General features: G+C 49.4%; 1 protein-coding gene and 1 non-coding gene across 4 annotated transcripts in view; one reads left to right on the forward strand and one right to left on the reverse strand.

Annotated features, from left to right (window-relative positions):
• Positions 1-76: 76 nt before the first annotated feature.
• The window catches only part of DAGLB (diacylglycerol lipase beta), a 29808-nt gene continuing 11629 nt past the window's right edge, over positions 77-18255 (reverse strand). The window contains exons 5-15 of one of the 3 annotated variants that reach the window (XM_060032448.1): positions 18105-18227; positions 16995-17122; positions 15891-16017; positions 14207-14290; positions 12276-12353; positions 9747-9827; positions 9530-9657; positions 4922-4990; positions 4767-4839; positions 3509-3750; positions 77-3409 (exon numbers count right to left, since the gene is read on the reverse strand). In XM_060032448.1, the coding sequence (XP_059888431.1) occupies positions 3211-3409; positions 3509-3750; positions 4767-4839; positions 4922-4990; positions 9530-9657; positions 9747-9827; positions 12276-12353; positions 14207-14290; positions 15891-16017; positions 16995-17122; positions 18105-18227 (1332 nt within the window). In that variant the 3' untranslated portion in view covers positions 77-3210. The remainder of the gene's footprint in view (positions 3410-3508; positions 3751-4766; positions 4840-4921; positions 4991-9529; positions 9658-9746; positions 9828-12275; positions 12354-14206; positions 14291-15890; positions 16018-16994; positions 17123-18104; positions 18228-18255) is intronic. The other 2 variants (XM_060032449.1, XM_060032450.1) reach the window with 2 other exon arrangements.
• TRNAK-UUU (transfer RNA lysine (anticodon UUU)) lies at positions 11514-11586 on the forward strand. Its single transcript has one exon. It is a non-coding gene; the product is annotated as a tRNA-Lys (tRNA).

The following is an 18255-nucleotide window of genomic DNA, read 5'->3' on the forward strand; positions in this document are numbered from 1 at the left end:
ACCCTGGGTCGTTGGATGTTCATTTCCAATGCATGTTTTCGTGGTGGGGGGACAGGGAGCAGTCTCTCTATGGGGAGAAGACGGAGGAGCCAGCAAACAAAGAGGGGGCGTTGAGTGACGTTCGGTTTGAGACCTGGCGAATGTTGGTGAGACTCATGTGATGTCCACGCGGGGACGTGTGTCAGCATGTCGGACCAGAGCTCTGGGCTGAAGATGCACATGTTGGAACCCGAACTGGCAGCCTGGTAAGGTGGAGACTGACGATATGACTTTAAGATCCTTTCTGGAGCCTAAACTTATACTATCAACAGTTCATGTTAGAAGCAGTTTTTTAAATCCTCTTTTTTATTGCTTGGAAGAGTTTTTTTTTTTAAACCAAAGATAAACAATGCAGTTTTAAGACCAAATCTAAAGATTTGCTACAAAAACAGCAGTCTTCCCCCTTCGCACCCTCCCCAGAGGCACCCATTTGAGTTCTCTTAGGTAATGCTTCGTACTTGTCTTCACATGTCTAAAGCATGTGCTTGCTTTTTTCTCTTTTACTTACCAGATGACTGGTTTATCATAAAAGGATGTAACTCGGGAACAGCCAGACGGAAGAGATGTAGAGGGCAAGGTATGGAGGAAGGGCTGGGCGCTTCCCTGGGTGCACGGCTCTCCCCACATCTCCATGTGTTCCCCAACCCGGAAGCTGTCCAAACCAGGTCCCTTCGAATTTTCTGGAGGCTTCAGTTCAGTCACTGGCCATTGGTGACCGATTGAGCTGTCAGCCCCTCCCCTCCCCGGGGCTCAGGCTGAGCTGGGTGCTCCGCTGGAGTCTCAGTTCCAGCCACCACTGACGACGTCCCCTCCCCGGTGGGGATGCAGTAGCTCTTAACCAGCCGTGACCCCAGCCTCAACACACCTTTCCCACCCCTTCAGTACAGTCGTTTGGGTTGGCGCTGATATTCAGTGTCTGCATTACCACTGCCACGTAAACGCTCAGGGCTGAGCCATGTAGTAACAGAATCTGCCTTTCCTGCACAACTTTGGTTTCTTCTGGAGTACTAGTTTATTTGCTTTGTTTTCTGTGTATTTGATTAACTTAACTGACTTTTCCATCTGTTGTCTGAATCTCTCAGGACATTCGGATGTAGCATGTGTTTCACCAGTTTTCATTTCCCTAAAGGCACAGAGCCCTCTGACCACCACTTCTCTTACGTGTTGATCTTTTATTTTCTACATCTTAACTCCTTGTTTTCTAATTTACTTTCTCACCTTGATGGACAGATTCTCCAAGAGTTTCCTGAGAAGTATGTGGGTCACCTATGTTTTTGAGCACTTGTATCTTTGAAAATAACTTCATTCGAACCTGGTACTTTTTGGCTGGGTCTGAAATTCCAGGCTGGAAATAACTTCTCTTCGGCTTCTTGAAGGCAGATCTCCCCGTCGTCTTGGCTGTTTGCACTGCAGGGGGCGGTACGTTTATCTCCACGTCTTACGGGGTCTGCCCTGCGTCTTCGTGTCCTGGGTGGATCTTTGTCTCCCGTACCCTGTGCTTGGTGGGCTTGTTCGTCTGGAAGCTTGTCTCCCATTATTCAGGTATCCCTTTCCCAGCTGCTTTTGATTTCATTTCTTATACTTTTCATGTCCAGGAGTTCTTTTTTCCCTAAATACTATTTTTCAGCCTTGTGGATCAGTTTTGTGGTTGCAGCACTCTTTCTGTTCCTAAGCTGTATGTAGCTTCTCCCGTGTCTGTTTCTTTTGGTCCTTTGTTCCCCAAGTGTCTGGCAATCCCTGGCTCGTGCTTGAACACTGAAAACTAAAAAGCAGACCGGACACTGAGCACGTAGGTGGGTCACGCCAGGGCGGTGTGGTTCAAGGTGCTGGGATCGCTTTGCTTCCTGCCGCTAGGAACGTACAGGAATTATGTTTAGAAACGAAACTTGTAGCAGTTGGATGTTACCGCAGCATTTCAGTCAGAGACCTTTGTGGGTTTTCAAAAACTAAGGTGGTATGGCTGTGACAGCTACTAGGCCCTGAGGGGGCGGGTATCCCTAGAGGTCTCATTTCCTTGGAGCACCTTCTTAAAGGTTATGGGGGCCAAGTGGGAGGAGTTGTTCTACTGCGCTGGTGTCCAGCGCCCCCTCTACCCTGAAGCAAGCGAGGAGCCAGATTTCTTCCAGCCGTCACTCCGGCTGGTCCCCCGCTGTCTGCTTCATGCCCGGGTCCGAGGTACCTGGGGCATCTGGTTTGTAGACTGGATTTATTCTTGTCTTTCCTTCCCCACTTCACCCAGGAGTCCGCTTACCTCTGGCCATCTCATTGTTCCTGTCTCTTCTTCCCCCCGTCCTTGTGGGTCTATGCTTTCTAAAGGAATCCCATTACTCTCATCTTACAGGGTTTGGATCGGGGGTGGAGTGCAGTCAGACGCCTGGGCAACCTTCAGTCTTTAGCCAGAGCTCCAGGAAAACCTAAGACTCCATTTTGTTGTTTACAGTGGACAGAAAAAAGATGTTTAAAACAGGACTGTTGTAAAACTACCCAGTAAAATAGACCTTCCCAGACACACCCACTGGGAGAGTTCACGGCTGTGCAGGCACTCATGATACGTAAGTGCTTTTTTTTTTAACTCACTCTGAATCCACTGGCCGACCTCTGCGAATACCCCACGAGAACTGGGCCATCACCCTGAGGCTGGTGAAGCAAGCAGCGTGAGCAGGGCACAGGGCACCCGGAGGCCAGGAGCTGCAGTCTCTGCTCGCCTCCCCGACCTGCTTTCGTCCGATTCCCAGTCGGAGCTCAGGGCTGACCCTCACTTAGTGCCACCCATGACAGACCCCAGTCTGCACCCTCGCAACTGATACTGAGTTTGTGCAGGCGGGAAAGTCCAGTTTGCAGAATACACTGCACACCTGTGTGCCAACTCGTAAGGCAGGACCCTGTCACTGAAAAGGTGGCCTGAGGGGCGGGCGCCTACAGATCGTTAGGGCCTTAAACCTGGCTGTGGGACTCCCGGGAATCGGCAGGCCTACAGAAAAGGGCGTGACACCCACTCAGTCTCGGGGGGGCCGTCACCTCAGTGCTCTCCTGGCTCCTGATAGTGTGAATATTGTAGTCAGAAGTATTTCTCAAATTACTCAGTCATTTAGGAGACCACTGAAATCCGATCATTGGCATCATGGGAATCACTCAGATGTCCACGGCCCGAGCAGCTCCCAGTTGCCCTGGTTACGCAACCTCCACACTGGAGCCTCCCTGGGTCGGACAGGAAACACAAGCGGCCCTGTCGGACACCACGCTGTCCAGGGCTCTCATCAGGATGTCGGGCATGTGGTCTGTTAGCATCTTCGGGCCGATGAGTATTTTGCTGAATTCCGATTCGTGTGACCATTTCACACTATACCGAGCAGCAGGATAGCAGGAAAACCTGAAAGAGGAAAAGCCGAGCATCTCTTCAAGTCTCACCCCCGTGAGTCTCCCTTCACCGCTGGTGGGTGACTGACCGCGTCAGGCCCGCCGCACTCACCTCCCTGAAGTGCCCACTTCCTCCAGGTGGATGATCCTGCCGGGAGGGTAGAGAGGGGGGTACTTGGTGGGGGACTCGAGCGGGGAGTCGCTGGAGAAGCTGTAGGCCGGGGACCCGTGCGCCAGCAGGCTCCGCTCCCCGAGGAGAGGCTGCGTCAGGTCGCCCCCATCCAGCTCCGTCGGCAGGTCCTCGGGGTGCCCTCCAAACAGCTCGTACCAGCACGCGCGCAGCAGGATCTTGTACTGAGGGCGAGACCGAGAAGACGGCATGCGTGTGACTCCGTGAGGCTTTCACGGTCCCCGGAGACCTCCTGCGACCCGTGAGCTAGTGGCGGCAACCCCACAGCACTTAGAAGCCTGGCTGCTTTGTTTTTCAACATGGACCTTAGGAGTGTGGAGGTCAGGGGCCCAAACTCAGGTTTCTCTGGGGCAGTGACGCCATCACACTTGAAGCAATATTTAAAAACCAAATTCAGGCAGATTTTGAGGAAAAATTACCCTTAATTCTTTTTAGGCAATTCTGTAAACCAGTTTTACCCTTTACCCTTAAAGACATTAGATACAAATTTTTTTTTTTTTAATTTGGGGGAGTGTAGCTGATAAGGAGGAAGTTTATCTTTAAATTAAAAAAGTTTTTCTAATTAGCAACAAAAAACGTCACAAAACAAAGATGTTAAGTGAAAAATCATCTCTAGTCCCGTTATCTAAATAAAACCACATTTTGGTGTATTTTTTTGGTGAAAGCTATATATACCTCGTCACCTACCCCTGCCTTGGATTACATTCTAAGAAGCACTTTTAATCCTTCCGTTTTTAAAAAAACTCTTCAAAACATCATGGATATTTTTCTCTACTGGTAAATAAAAATGCATTTATATTTGTAACAACTATGATATCCCACAGCCCAGCTATACCAGCGCCTTCTAAACTCTGTATCTGGCAGCCTTGTTTTCTAAGCTTTGGGACCAAAACCATCAGAACGCTGTTAGTCATGACAGGACTAAGTATGACCAAAAAAACAAATCACTTAACCAAACAGGGATGGTTCTAGTATAGTATGTTCTAGTTGCAGCTTCCCTGCGCATGGTTTAGCCATTTGCTTCTCAGGCGGCCTCTGCAGAACAGCAGCCAACAGTCTGTGCCGGGGGTAGAAGAGCTTCTAGCAGCATCAGTGCCCTGCGCTATGAGGCCACAAACAGCCTGGTGGGGAGGCCCTAACCCCTGCAGGTCCTCTTCCGCACCCCCCACCCCCGCGTTACCTTGGGCTTGTTGCAGTGAGCAATCACTCGCAAGATTCTCCTCTTCAGATCTTCCAAGTTGGTCACACTTAACCTGTTGAGCAAAAGACCAGACTGAGGCTTAGAACTGCCTTTCCCGCCAGCCCAAGCCCAGACAGGACAGCCAGCAGACTCACCTGGGAATCACGTCCTTGCCCAGAACAAGTGACACGATGAAGGTCTTAGAGTATTCATAAAGGGATTTGCTGAAATAAAAAAATAAAGTGATTATATTGCCCACAGAAGGCTTCCAAGAGAAAGCAAGTAACTGTACCAAGTTAGGAAGAGGTCAGTGTTCACAGAACTCCACTCTATTCTCCACCCTCTAAAGGGGAAGAGAAATAAGAGATTCCAGGTAGAGCAACTCACTGGCCAGATTCTCTTGAAAAAGTAAAAGGCATGGGGGTTTGCGTTACTAGATGTCAGCACTGGGTAGGCAACTAAGGTACTTAACCCAGTCTGGCGTCAGCAGAGTCAGACGAAGCCAGGGGAAAAGTGAGCATAGACGCCTCCCACAGTAGGGGAAGGATGGGCTTTTAGTAAACAGTGCTGAGATAAAGCACTCAAGGTGTGAGCGGGAAGATGAAACGGAATCTCTACCTCATGCTGTACACAAAAAAAACCCCGAATTAAACATAGATTAAAGACCTAGGTAAAGGTGAAAGGTCAGACTAAAAGGCTTTTAAAAGATACGATAGGAGACTAGCTCCATGTCCTTGGGACAGAAAGATTTCTTAAAACGAAAACCTGGGACTTCCCTGGTAGTGCAGTGGTTAAGAATCCACCTGCCAATGCAGGGGACACAGGTTCGATCCTGGTCTGGGAAGATCCCACGTGCCGCAGAACAACTAAGCCTGTGTGCCACAACTACTGAGCCTGCGCTCTAGAGCCCGTGAGCCACAACTACTGAGCCCATGTGCCACAACTACTGAAGCCTGTGCTCCACAACAAGAAGCCACTGCAGTGAGAAGCCCACGCACCGCAATGAAGAGTAGCCCCCGCTCGCTGCAACTAGAGATAGCCTGCACGCAGCAACGAAGACCCAACACAGCCAAAAATAATGACAAATTAGTCAATGTTAAAATTAAGAACTGATAAAGACTTGACCCAGACACATCAAGGAGTGAGTATATTTACAACACATACTTAGAACCAACAAAGAAGTGATATACTGAATATATATACAAACCAGTGAGAAAAAAAAGACAATACAATAGAAACGGGGGCAAAAGGAACTTCATGAGAGTGGAAATTCAATAAAAATATGAAGAGACTCAACTTCATCATGGAAATGCAAATTAGACAGTGAAACATCACTGCGTGCCCATCAGATTGACAAAAATGTTCAAATTGGACTCTATTAAGTGTTAGAATGTGGAGGGGTATGCACGCTGCCGGTAAGGTGTGAATGGGTGCAGCCACAACACGCAAAGCGCGAGCATGTGCACACTCCATGACCCAGCACGTCTGTGACAGCCCGATGTCCGTCACCAGCAGAACGGATAATTTGTGATATGTGATGAAACAACGAGAATTTACACAATAACATTTCAGACATCAAACAATGTGCGGGAAAAAAATAACAAAAAAAGTATAATTCCCTTTCTCTGAATTTCAAAATCATGCAAATCCAGACTATGTAGAGACATGTCTACAGGTGGTAAAACTGATTTTTAAAGCAAGGGAAGGGACTTCCTGGCGGTCCAGTGGCTAGGACTCTGCGCTTCACTGCAGGGGGCACGGGCTCAATCCCTGGCTGGGGAGCTAAGATCCTGCAAGGCCACATGGTGCAGCCAAAAATTAAAAAACAATTTTTTTTAATTAAAAAAAAAAGCAAGGGAAGAATTTTCACAAAGATCAGGACAGTGATTCCCTGTGAACAGGAAAGGAGAGGACACACAGGGACTCTTCTAAGGGACTCTTCTAAGAGTATTAGAAAAACACATATCCACACACAAAGAGCTGGAAGAAAGCAAACATGAATAGTTACAGTGATGACTTCTGGGTAGATCCTGATCTCTCCACTTATTTATATTTTTCAAAAATTCTACGATGGATACAAATTTAATTTTTACCCCTTTCATTTTTTATTTTTTTTAATGGTCATACAGATTTCTTCTATCATCAGGCCAAAGATTATACAGGATTAAGTATGTTGAATCAGAAAAGAAAAATAATTTTCAAACTCAAAAAATGAATTAGTAACCAAATTCAGTGAAGTTGCAGGATACAAAATTAATATACAGAAACTGTTGCGTTTCTATATACTAATAATAAACTATCAGAAAGAGAAGTTAAGAAAACAATCCCATTTATAATTACATCAAAAAGAATAGGACTTCGCTGGTGGTCCTGTGGTTAAGAATCTGCTTTCCAATGCAGGGGACGCGAGTTGATCCCTGGTCAGGGAACTAAGATCCCACATGCCGCAGGGCAACTAAGCCCGCACTGCAACTACTGAGCCCGTGTGCTCTAGAGCCCATGCACCACAACTAGAGAGAAGCCCAAGCACCACAACGAAGATGCAGTGTGCCACAACTCAGACCCAATGCAAACAAATAAATATTGAAAAAAAAAAAGAATAAAGTACCTAGGAATAAATTTAACCAAGGAGGTGAAAGACCTGCACAGTGAAAACTAGAAGCCACTGATGAAAGAAACTGAAGAAGACACAAATAAATGAAAAGGTATTCTGTGCTTATGAATTAAAAGAATTGTTACTAAAATGTCCATATTACCCAAAGAAATCTACAGATTCAATGTAATCCTAATCAAAATTCCAATGGCATTTCTCAAGAAATAGAACAAACAACACTAAAATTCATTTGGAAGCACAAGAGACCCCAAACAGCCCTAAGCAATCTTGAGAAAGAAAAACAAAGCTGGAGATATCGTGATCCTTGATTTCATAATATAATACAAAGCTAAAGTAATCAGAACAGTATGATGATTAGTATAAATACAGACACACAGATCAATGGAACAGAACAGGGAGCCCAGAAATAAGCCCATGCACTTACGGTGAATTAATTAAGAAGGGAGCTGAGAATACACAGTGGGGAGAAGACAGTCTCTTCGATAAATGATGTTGGGAAAACTGGACCACTATCTCACCATACACAAAAGTTAATTCAAAATGGGTTAAAGACATTTAAATGTAAGACCTGAAATCAGAATACACCTAGAAGAAGACACAGGCAGTAAGCTCCTTGACATTGGTCTTGGTGATGATTTTTTGGATTTGACACCAAAAACAAAGGCAACAAAAGCCTAATCAAATGGGACTACATCCAACTAAAAAGCTTTTGCACAGCAAAGGAAACCATTGACAAAACGAAAAGGCGACTTACTGAATGGAAGAAAGTATTTGCAAATCATAGACCTGGTAGAGGTTAAAACCAAAATACATAAAGAATTCATATAACTCAATAGCAATAAGACAATCTGACGGGGACTTCCCTGGCGGTCCAGTGGTTGAAACGCCGAGCTTCCACTGCAGGGGGCATGACCCCTGCAGGGTTCAAGCCCTGGTCCGGGAACTAGGATCCCACATGTCGCGTGTCCAAAAGAAAAGGGCAGACGATCTAAGTAGACATTTTTCCAAAGAAGACACACAGATGGCCAACAGGTAACGTGAAAAGATGCTCAACATTACTAATCATCAGGGAAATGCAAATCAAATGAAAATGCAAAGCTTGAGATGGTACCTCGCACCTGTCAGAATGGCTATTATCCTAAAAAGATAAACGAAATAACAAGCACTGGCCAGATGTGGAGGAAAGGGAATGCTTGTGCATTGCTGGTGGGGATGTAAACTGGTGCAGCCACTACAAAAGAACAGTATGAAAAAAAAAAAACAGTATGGAGGTTCCTCAAAAAATTAAAAATAGAACTACCATATGATGATCCAGCAATTCCACTTGTAGGTATTTATCCAAAGAAGATGAAGACGCTGACTTGAAAGATACCTGCACCCCCATGTTCACTGCAGCATTATTTACAATAGCCAAGACATGGAAAAAACCTAAGTGTCCGCTAACGGATGAATGGACAAAGACGTGTGTGTGTGTGTGTGTGTGTGATGGAATATTATTCAGCCATAAAAGGTAACGAAATCTTGCCATTTGTGGATGGACAACAACCTGGATGGACCTTAAGAGCATTACGCTAAGTGAAATAAGAGACAGAAAGGCAAATACCATGTGATCTCACTTATATGTGAAAACTGAAAAAACAAACCAAGCTCACAGATACAGAGAACAGACGGGGCTGCCAGAGGCGGGGGGTGGGAGGGGAGGCAGTGAAATGGGAGAAAGGAGTCCAAAGGTACAAGCTTCCAGTTATAAAATCAATAAGTTATTGGGATGTAACGTACAGCATGGCGACTGCGTATGTGAAAGCTGCTAGGAAAGTAAATCTTAAAAGTTCTCACAAGGAAAAATGATTCTGTAACTATCTGTTAGCTAGACTTATTGCGATCATTTCACAGCATATACAAATATCAAATCGTTACGTTGTACATCTGAAACTAATATAATTATACCTCAGTTTAAAAAAAGTCAAATCAAAGCTATGGTTAGAGAGACCTATGAAAAGCTATCCAGTCTTTTTTCAACCAAACAGGGCTTTGAAACAAACTTCTCCTGAGGATGAGAAATTGTTAACTAACTCGCAGATAAGAGACCAGTTCTGACCATATGACTTGTGGGTAGCACCTCCTTACAGGAAAGGAAACAAAGAAGTACCTCAGCAGCCCCCTGGGCGGGGAAAAGGCGTAACACCTGACTTGTGGGTATGGGCTTCTGAGCATGATGGTCAACAGGGCTGCGGCGCCTGCCCCCAGGCTGTGCCCCACGATAACCAGCCGGTATTCCTAGGGGGCAAATGCAGAATGAGTAAAGGTTAAGAAAACGAATAGCTAATGGCAGAGAAAACGAAAGAAAAGAAGAATTAAAATCTCACAGGTGCAATGCTGAACGCCTGGCTCAAAATCCCGTCGTTGATGAGTCGTCGGTAAACGTATCTGGCAGCTTGAGAAATCCCCTGAAAGTGCAGACACAGAGGTGGCTGGTGACTGTCAGGGCAGGCCTACACGGGGTCTCCTATCGGTGACTCTGTCCCCCCAGACAGGAAAGGCATCCTGGGATCAGCGGGCACATCTACCGCTCACCGCTGTATTCCTGGCACCTGGCACAGAGCTTGGCAAGAAGCAGGGGCTCAAAAAATATTTCCATGAGTGAATAGGTGACGTCAGGAACATCTTTCCACGTCAATGGACATTTCTAAGGCTTCTTCAGCTGCAAAGCGTTGTGCTGCGTGGACGTCCCTCAATTTACTTTAGCCAAGTCCCCATGGTCCGTCACATTTAGATTATAAATGGCTGGGCTTTTACAAGTATGTTAAAATGTAGAGTTCTGAATCAGTGACAGTGACTAAGCAGCCACTGTTCCTGCAAAAGCAGAACTAAAACCATCGGAAATGAGTTCTAGGAAGGTCAGGCTTTGGTTTCATTTCCAAAAATAGAATGTAAAACTTCCTAACAAATACAGCTATCTCACAAAACAGACTTTTTGAAAATTAAGTAGTTCCCATCGAGGAGAGAAAACCCTGTCAACCAAAAGCATTTTCGGAGTGCTTCCTGCATGACAACACAGGACGGGCCTGGCCACCGGCCCCGGCAGTCTAACCTCCAACAGGATGAAGTGGGAGAAATTCCACATAAGATGGGAGGCTGTTTTGCTCCTCTCTGAAGCTGCTGCAAATTCCTGATTCAGTAGCTCTATAACCCTGTGAGCAGAACGCGGAACCTGGCCTCGTATGTGAGAAACCAGGAGGTCTGAAGGGTTAACACGCTGTGCACAGTCTGACGGCACTTCTGGACAAACCACCAGATCTCCCTTTCCTCCCCCTCCTACCACACGATGCTGTCGACTTCCGCCAACATTTATTAGGCACCTACCGCGTGTCTGGTTCTGGGCAGCCAGAGCCACTCGGCATCTGGACCACAACTCGGCCGGCTATGAGTCTCCCTGGCACAAGTGTTACAGGTGAAACGCCAAGACCGTTTTCAGCTGCACAGCTTTGAACTCCAACCATCGTGGACAGCGTCAGAGCCAAAACTCGGTACCGAGGCCAAGAGCAGAGAACAGTCCGTGCCCTTAGGCCCTGAGCAGCTGTCTTCCCGGGGGGGGGAGGGCAAGAGCTGTGTCACTGAACGAAACGGTGCTGGAGGAGGCCTCCGCTGAGAGCTGGCCAGGCCTGCGGGTCGCAGCTTGGAGGCACAAAGCCTTGGTCTGCGGCCCAAATTCTTCTAAGACCAGAGCCACAGCTGAGCCCACAGGGCTCTGAGGGTATTCCGTGCTTGGCTAGTTGATACGTCTCTATAAGAAGTTTTAAGTTTCTTATTTGTTTTTCTTTATGCACACCCAGTAATAGTTAAACTGGACTTGTCGGTGAATTGAGGTGTGAAAAGACAGCTAAGGGATAAAGGAAAAAAGTTCACATTCCTAGGACTGTCAAGCTCCTAAGTGGCGGCAGAACAAAAGCCAAATGCCTCCACGCTGGCTTTTCCCTGAAGTGTCCAGGCACAGAAGAAAACAAAACCCCCCAAAACAACAATAACAAAAAAACCTGGAAGGAAAAAAAGTTGTCCAGACAGGACACTGGGGTTCAATTAGCAGCACCGCAGTCTGGCAATAACACGTGCTTTTATAAAAAGTAAGCATTCCAGCCTAGGTAGCTCAGCTGGGAGAGCATCAGACTTTTAATCTGAGGGCCCAGGGTTCATGTCCGTGTCCAGGCACCAAGAATAAATAAACAGAATTAAAAAAAAAAATTAAGCATTCTATTTAAAAAACTATTACTACAGAAGTAATGCATGTTTTGGTTAAAAACCACACGAAGTGTATAAAAATAGTGGAAGGCCACTGCCCTCCGCCCCCGACATCCTTCTCCCCAGAAGCAGCCGCTGTAACCTTTAGGGAAGGAATCATCCCAGACTTTCCCTCAAATGTTAAAACGCTCAGCTCTACAACCTCGTTAGTCATCAGGAAAATGCGAATCAAAACCACAGTGAGATACCCACTTCACAGCCACTAGAACAGCTACGTTCAAAAAAAAAAAAAGAGGTCTTCCCTGGTGGTGCAGTGGTTGAGAGTCCACCTGCCGATGCAGGGGACACGGGTGTGTGTCCCGGTCTGGGAAGATCCCACATGCCGCGGCTGGGCCCGTGAGCCATGGCCGCTGAGCCTGCGCGTCTGGAGCCTGTGCTCCGCAACGGGAGAGGCCACAACAGTGAGAGGCCCGCATACCGCCGAAAAAAACAAACAACAAAACACAAAAGTAACCTCTCAGGGCTGTGGTGAGAAGTTGTGCTGGACAGCACCTGGCGCAGAGCAGCGTTAACGCGGGAGACCCCGAACTGAAAATACTCCAGCGCCTTCGAGGTTCCCCTTGGCAGAACATTCCAGACCACACGGCCTCGGCTCCTACCTTGTGTGCCCAGCAGTCCTGCACCTCACACTCGAGGTCGACCGGCTCGCTCTCCGCTGACAGGTCCGTAAGGATGTCCTGGAAACAGTGCGTGGGAAGAGGCCGTCAGCTGGGCTGGGCTAGATGAGGGTGGCTGCGTGGGACAGTCCCCTGGGTCAGGCTGTTGAGAATTGGACCCCAGGTGCCTGAACTCGGGAGAGATGCCAGGTGGCCAGGAAGCTCCTGAGGAACCCACGGCGCAATCAGACATGAAGACTGGGGAGGGGACACGTCTAAGACGCACCCTCTGCCCCCACTCCCTGCACACAGCATCTAAGCACCCACGAAGCACAGAGCCCTGGGCCAGGGTGTTGAGCAAAGCATGGTTCCCGTCCTCCATGGGCCCAGTCAACGGCTGGTTGAAACCTAAGGGAGGGTAAGAGACACGTCACACAGAGCAGAGGAGGGGTGAGCGCTGCAGGGCACGGGGGGCTTCCTGGAGGAGGTGGCCTGAGCCAGAGCCTGATGGAAAAGCTGGTTTTCAGGAAGCAGAGGAGAGAACAGAGGCCGGCATCCTCACCCAGGGGAGCAGCAGGACCCAGGGCAGAGGCATCTGAGCACGGGAAGAGGGCAGTGGGCTGGGCTCACGGGCACTTGACTCTGGAGGCATCGAGGGGCCGCGGGCAGAGCCTGGGAGGCTGGTGTGTCCCTCGGACCCGGGGAGGCCCACCTGCGGGGGAAGGGGCCCCAAAGGTGGCTCTGGCGCTGCCAGGGCTGGGAACTGTGCGCCGCAGTGCCGACAGCCTCAACAAGAACCAGGAACCGTGTATAAAGCGCAGCGGGAACGGCCTGAGGTTTGCAAGCAGCGGCAGGTCTGACTGTGTTCTAGAAAGAGTCCTCTGGACAGTACAAAGGGCAGACTGGGAAGACGCGGGACGACAGACAGGGACCGAGGTAGAGGACCTGTCGCTGGCCCAGGAAGGAGAGGCCTGGGACCAGAACCAGGGCTGCGGTGCTGGGACTGGAGGAGACGGGCCAGAGAGGGGCCGGGCAGGACCACACGCGACAGACTGGGCAGGAAGCGAGGAGAGAGCCAGAGACGACTTCAGCTCTGCGGCTTCTTGGTGGGCAAGGGGGCGCCGCATGGTTACTGGGGTGGGTGGTGCCGACGGGAGAGGAGACCCAGGAGCGGGGGCCCGGGCAGACCCAGATAGCTCCTGGCGAGGCAGGGGCAAGGTTGGCGGGGGGCGGGGGGAAGCAGAAGAGGGTGGAGTCTCGTTTCATTTCCTGGGTCAGGAGAAAAGAGAGAACTAGGAAATGAGACTGAGGAACAGCCAAGAAGAGACCAAAAAGCACAACACAGGAGAGAAGAATGTCGCCAGGTGTCTTCGTGGGGCAGAGACCGAGCAGGACGGGAGGGGGCCGCTGGGTGGGGCTGGGCAGTGCTCGTTCCCACGGCACCGGGGGAGCAGCGGCCAGGGGAGCAGCGGCCAGGGGAGCCAGGGGCAGGCACGTCGGGCCGGCTGAGGCCCCCAACAGGAACTGGGGAGGTGGGGTGGGGGGTACCTAAGAGTGGGCTGACTTTGGACTGCATGACTTAACCTACTGTTCTTTCTGGCTTTGGGTGCAGAAAATTCAAGGGGAGGGTCACCCGGGTTGGGGGCCCAGGGAATCCAGTGGGCACCCGCCCGGGAATAGGGGAGCCCAGCCCAGCCAGCGTCTAAGTTTCCAGTATTTCTTGGTTAAAAGGAAATGGCTTTCTCTGCTTTTTCAAAGGGAACATTTGACAGCCCTGGACTCGCCTCCCTGTTTTCCACACCCGGTGTTTCCCTGTGTCTGATGCTGTCGCTTACGAAGGTTTCCCCTCAGTTCCAGGAAAGCTGGGTCTCCTGGCGTCTGAGCTGCTGACTCCCCGCCCCCAGCCCCCTGGGCCAGCGTGCCAGGCTCCGTACCTGGAGAGACATGGTTCCCCTCACAGCCACCACCACCGACTCCTTCCTGTGGTCCAGGGCCACTAAGAAGGGGAGCTCGTACACCTGGGAGAGAGGAATGAGCATTAGCACAGGTGTCTGCGGACACGGCCGGGCCAGCCTGCAGCGTGTAACACGCGCTTCCGAGCACAGCGCGGAGGGGTGCGCTGATCCCCACCTCTGCTCGTTCTCAGTAGACAGTGTGACTTCTGATTCTCAGTGATGAAAGGCTCTCTAAAGCCAAGCCCCTTTTACCCTCGGGGGCAGGGGATAGAGCCATCTCAGCGGGCAAGACCAGAGCCTCCACTCTGGGTCAGTGCAAGCAGCGGGTGACAGGCTCTGGGCGCCGTAAGCACCCACTTGCATCAGCACTGACCGCGGGTCCAGCGGTAACCCTAGGCTCCTGCCTTCGCATCTGCAGAGGCTCCTGGAGGAGCAGCGAGAGGGTCTGGGTTAGGCAGACCTGCCTCAGGAACTCTGCTCCACCCCATTCCTGCCGTGGGACCCCAAGCAAATGTCTGAAGTTCTCTTCGACCCCATTTCCTCATCTTTAAGGAGGACAGCATGGTGTGCTGTCCTCCAGCTGGTGTGACACCACGGGGACGGCCACCTGTGCGTGGTGAACGGTCGTGCATGTGGAGCCAGCAGGAGAGGACAGACTGCCGACTTCACTGCCCTGGTTTCCGCAGGAGAGGGACTTCTACTGATGACCTTGTGGGGCGCTCCTTGAAAGAGCCCACAGAGAAGTCACGAGCCTTCTGTGGAAAATCACCTCCTTTAAACCCCATCCGCTTTCTGTCATCACCACGCAGTGACAGGGCAGCACAGGGCTCACGGGCTCCTGCGCGTTGCTGGGTACCAGATTCACTGCGGACATGAAAACAAGATCCTGGACGTTCTGATCTCAGTGGGGTGGGGTGTGACTTTCACACCTCCCAGGTGAGTCTAAAATGCAGCAGTTTGGGAGCCAGGGGGGTCAAGAACAGGACACCAGTGGTTGCCTGGATCATCTGTGCGCTGGAACCGTGGGGGGCTCCTGAGCTGGGGTCCCATCGCCACAGATTCTGACTTCATTCATGTGGGGTCTGGCCTGGGCTTCTGAGTTTTAAAAGCTCCCCAGGAGATCCCAGTAGACAGCAGACGTGAGAGCCGCTGCACTTGGCTGCAGGTTCTGGGCTTCCGGTGCCTGTGAGGACCGTGTGGGGAGCCACGAAGCAATGCAGGACGGGTCCCTGACCCAGACTGGCTTCCGCAGGTTCACTAGCCAGCCCTGCGATTCCGGGACCCTCCCAAGGGTGAGACCCACTGCACTGCACTGCACTGCACTGCACTCATGGGATGGAGCTCAGACCCAGAGACTAGGATTGATCAACCCCGGGGACCTGTGTGGGATTAACGCCAAGTGCAACTCATTGTTCTTCACTAAAAATGGGCTCAGGTGAAACACAGCATAGTCTCCCTGATGAAGACTTTCTGCCCCATCTTATGTTAAACCTGTGGGGGCTTCAAGAGCGTTTGTGAACCTCGGAGATAGCGCGCTAAACTTGGGGTACGTGTCTGTGTATGTGTCTCCACACACTTTTCCGGGGGAATAGTTTATAACGCCCACCAGAATCTCGAAGGACTCCAAGACCCAGAAGAAGTTAGGAGGCACTGCTCACTCTACCTTGTCGTGAAAGCTGACATGAATGAAATCCCGGTACTGCAGCCCCGTCGTCTGCAGGATGGAGCCAAAGTGACAGTTGAGCTGATCACCTCCAACCAAGTCATAATCGGTTGTCCGGCTTCTGAAACTAAAACGGGGGCAGAGGCGTTACTGCGCCAACCAGAGCCACGTACCGAGGAAGACCCCACCCTGCCGTCCCGTTTCCTAGCAAACCTGAGGGCGCCCGCTGCAAGTCTGCACAGCTCAGTCTGGCGAACCTATAGTGGCCTTGAAATGACACTTCTGTGTACACGACTTACTACAGTCTGACCTATTTATTAATGCTTTACATACTCAAAACTTAAACCAACAAGGATGGGAGAGACCCTAAAAGCACCAGGAACGGGACAAGCCGGCATCAGGGATCTCCTGATACGATGTACTAAGAAGGACGCGCGCTCCGCATGGAAGCATTCCTGCCAAAGATGTGTAACTTGAACCTAATCGTGAAGAAGTCACCAGACGAATGCAGAGTGAGGGCAGCATACAAAGCACCCAGACTGTCCTTTTCAAAATGTCGATATTGTGAAAGACTTAAAAAAAAAAAAGACTGAGGAACTGTTCCAAACTGGAGGAGACTCAGGAGACATGACAGCTAAATGCAATCCACGCTCCCGGACTGGAAGAAAATGTGCTACAAGGGGTATTACTGGAACAACTGGAAAAATTGGAATAGCTAACGATTAATGATAAACTTCCTGAATTTTGTAACTGTACTGTAATTTATGGCAAAGAAAGACCTCGTTCTTAAGAAATACAAGCTGAGGTAATTCGAGGGAAAGGGGCATGATGCCCGCAACGGAATCTCCAGTGGTTCTGGGGGGAGAAACACGTATTTATGGAGAGAGTGATACAGCACATGTGACAAAACTGAGTCACCACTGGTCATTTTAGATAAAGGACGTGGGCGTTCTTAGCACTGCTCTTGCGGTTTTGGAAATATTTCAAAATAGGAAGTTTTTTTAAACAGGGAAATGGGATTATTTTTAGAAAATAAAGTACGGACACCATAGCAAGCAACATCCGGGGCGGAATGAGGATGGAGGCCTCAGACTGCCGACCTACCAGTCACCACCAATCCTGCACAGCCCTGTAAAAGGGTTTCTGTAAATATAGAGGGGCCACCCATAGGCAGCTGCGGCGAACTGCATATAGTGATGACAGTTTTCTAATTCTGCGTCCAAATCAGCTTCCTGGAAGAGAAGAAGAAAAGCTTTTTGTTTAGGGGAGCCCATCAAGGAGAGGATCAACACACTATGATCTTTCTTTTTTTTAACCTGATTTTCATTTTATATTGGAGTATAGTTGGTTTACCATGTTGTGTTAGTTTCAGGTGTACAGCAAAGTGATTCAGTTATACATATACCTATATCTATTCCTTTTCAGATTCTCTTCCCATATAGGTTATTACAAGACGTTGAGTTCCCTTTGCTACAAAGTAGGTCCTTGTGGATTATCTATTTGATAAACAGTAGAACACACTATGATCTTAAACCTGAACTCAAGTTCCTGATTCTTCCCTTTCTTTCTTCAGGGAATAGACCTCTCGGAGGACTTCCACTGGGAAAACTGGTCCTTAAATACAGACAGATGAACCCCTCATTTTCGGAGAATGCAGAAGTTAGCAGCAAAAACCCCTAATGACTTTCCTGACTCCTGGTGAAATAAGCCCAGGACCTCCTGCTGGATGCAGATGCAGACGCCCCTGCAACAAATGGGCTTCTGGGAACTAGGTGCAGAGATAGACACACAATCCGTATGCAATTTTCTCTTTCAAAAGCACAGAAGTCTGTAGCGGGAAAGCAATCATCAAGCAAAGCTGAACTGTCTCTGTTCCCCAGACCCAGAGAAGAGAGCAAACACACTCTGGGAGAACCAGGTCCCACCCCAGAGGGAATTTTCGATATGCAGACAACAGCCAATTTCCTAAAAGAGAATCTCAGGGAAAAAAAAAAAAAAAATACAACGGTGGTGAACGGGCCAGGAGTGGGCTCCCTCTACGTGAACTCCAGGTGACGAGGAGATGCCCCACCGGACAGGTGACAAACCACAACTAGCAAAAGCCTCAAGTCAGATTCCAATCAACTGCTCCTGAAACGGTTGCTTTTTTTTTTTTTAATTTACAAGTAGGTGTAAATGTCAAAACGGTACAGCTCAACGGAGACGTGGGCTTACCTGGGAGGGCCCTGGGGAATGGCTGACCACCTCGTCAGGCTCCTGGTTGTTCCTGATGCTGTCCTGTTGCTGGTGGAGGAGAGCGAGCCCTGCTGCAATGTCGCTGGGCACCAGGTCCGTGTCCTGGGTGGGAAACCACAGGGCTTATCAT

Source organism: Delphinus delphis, chromosome 15 (genome assembly GCF_949987515.2).
Source record: "Delphinus delphis chromosome 15, mDelDel1.2, whole genome shotgun sequence".
Taxonomy (NCBI): Eukaryota; Metazoa; Chordata; class Mammalia; order Artiodactyla; family Delphinidae; genus Delphinus; species Delphinus delphis.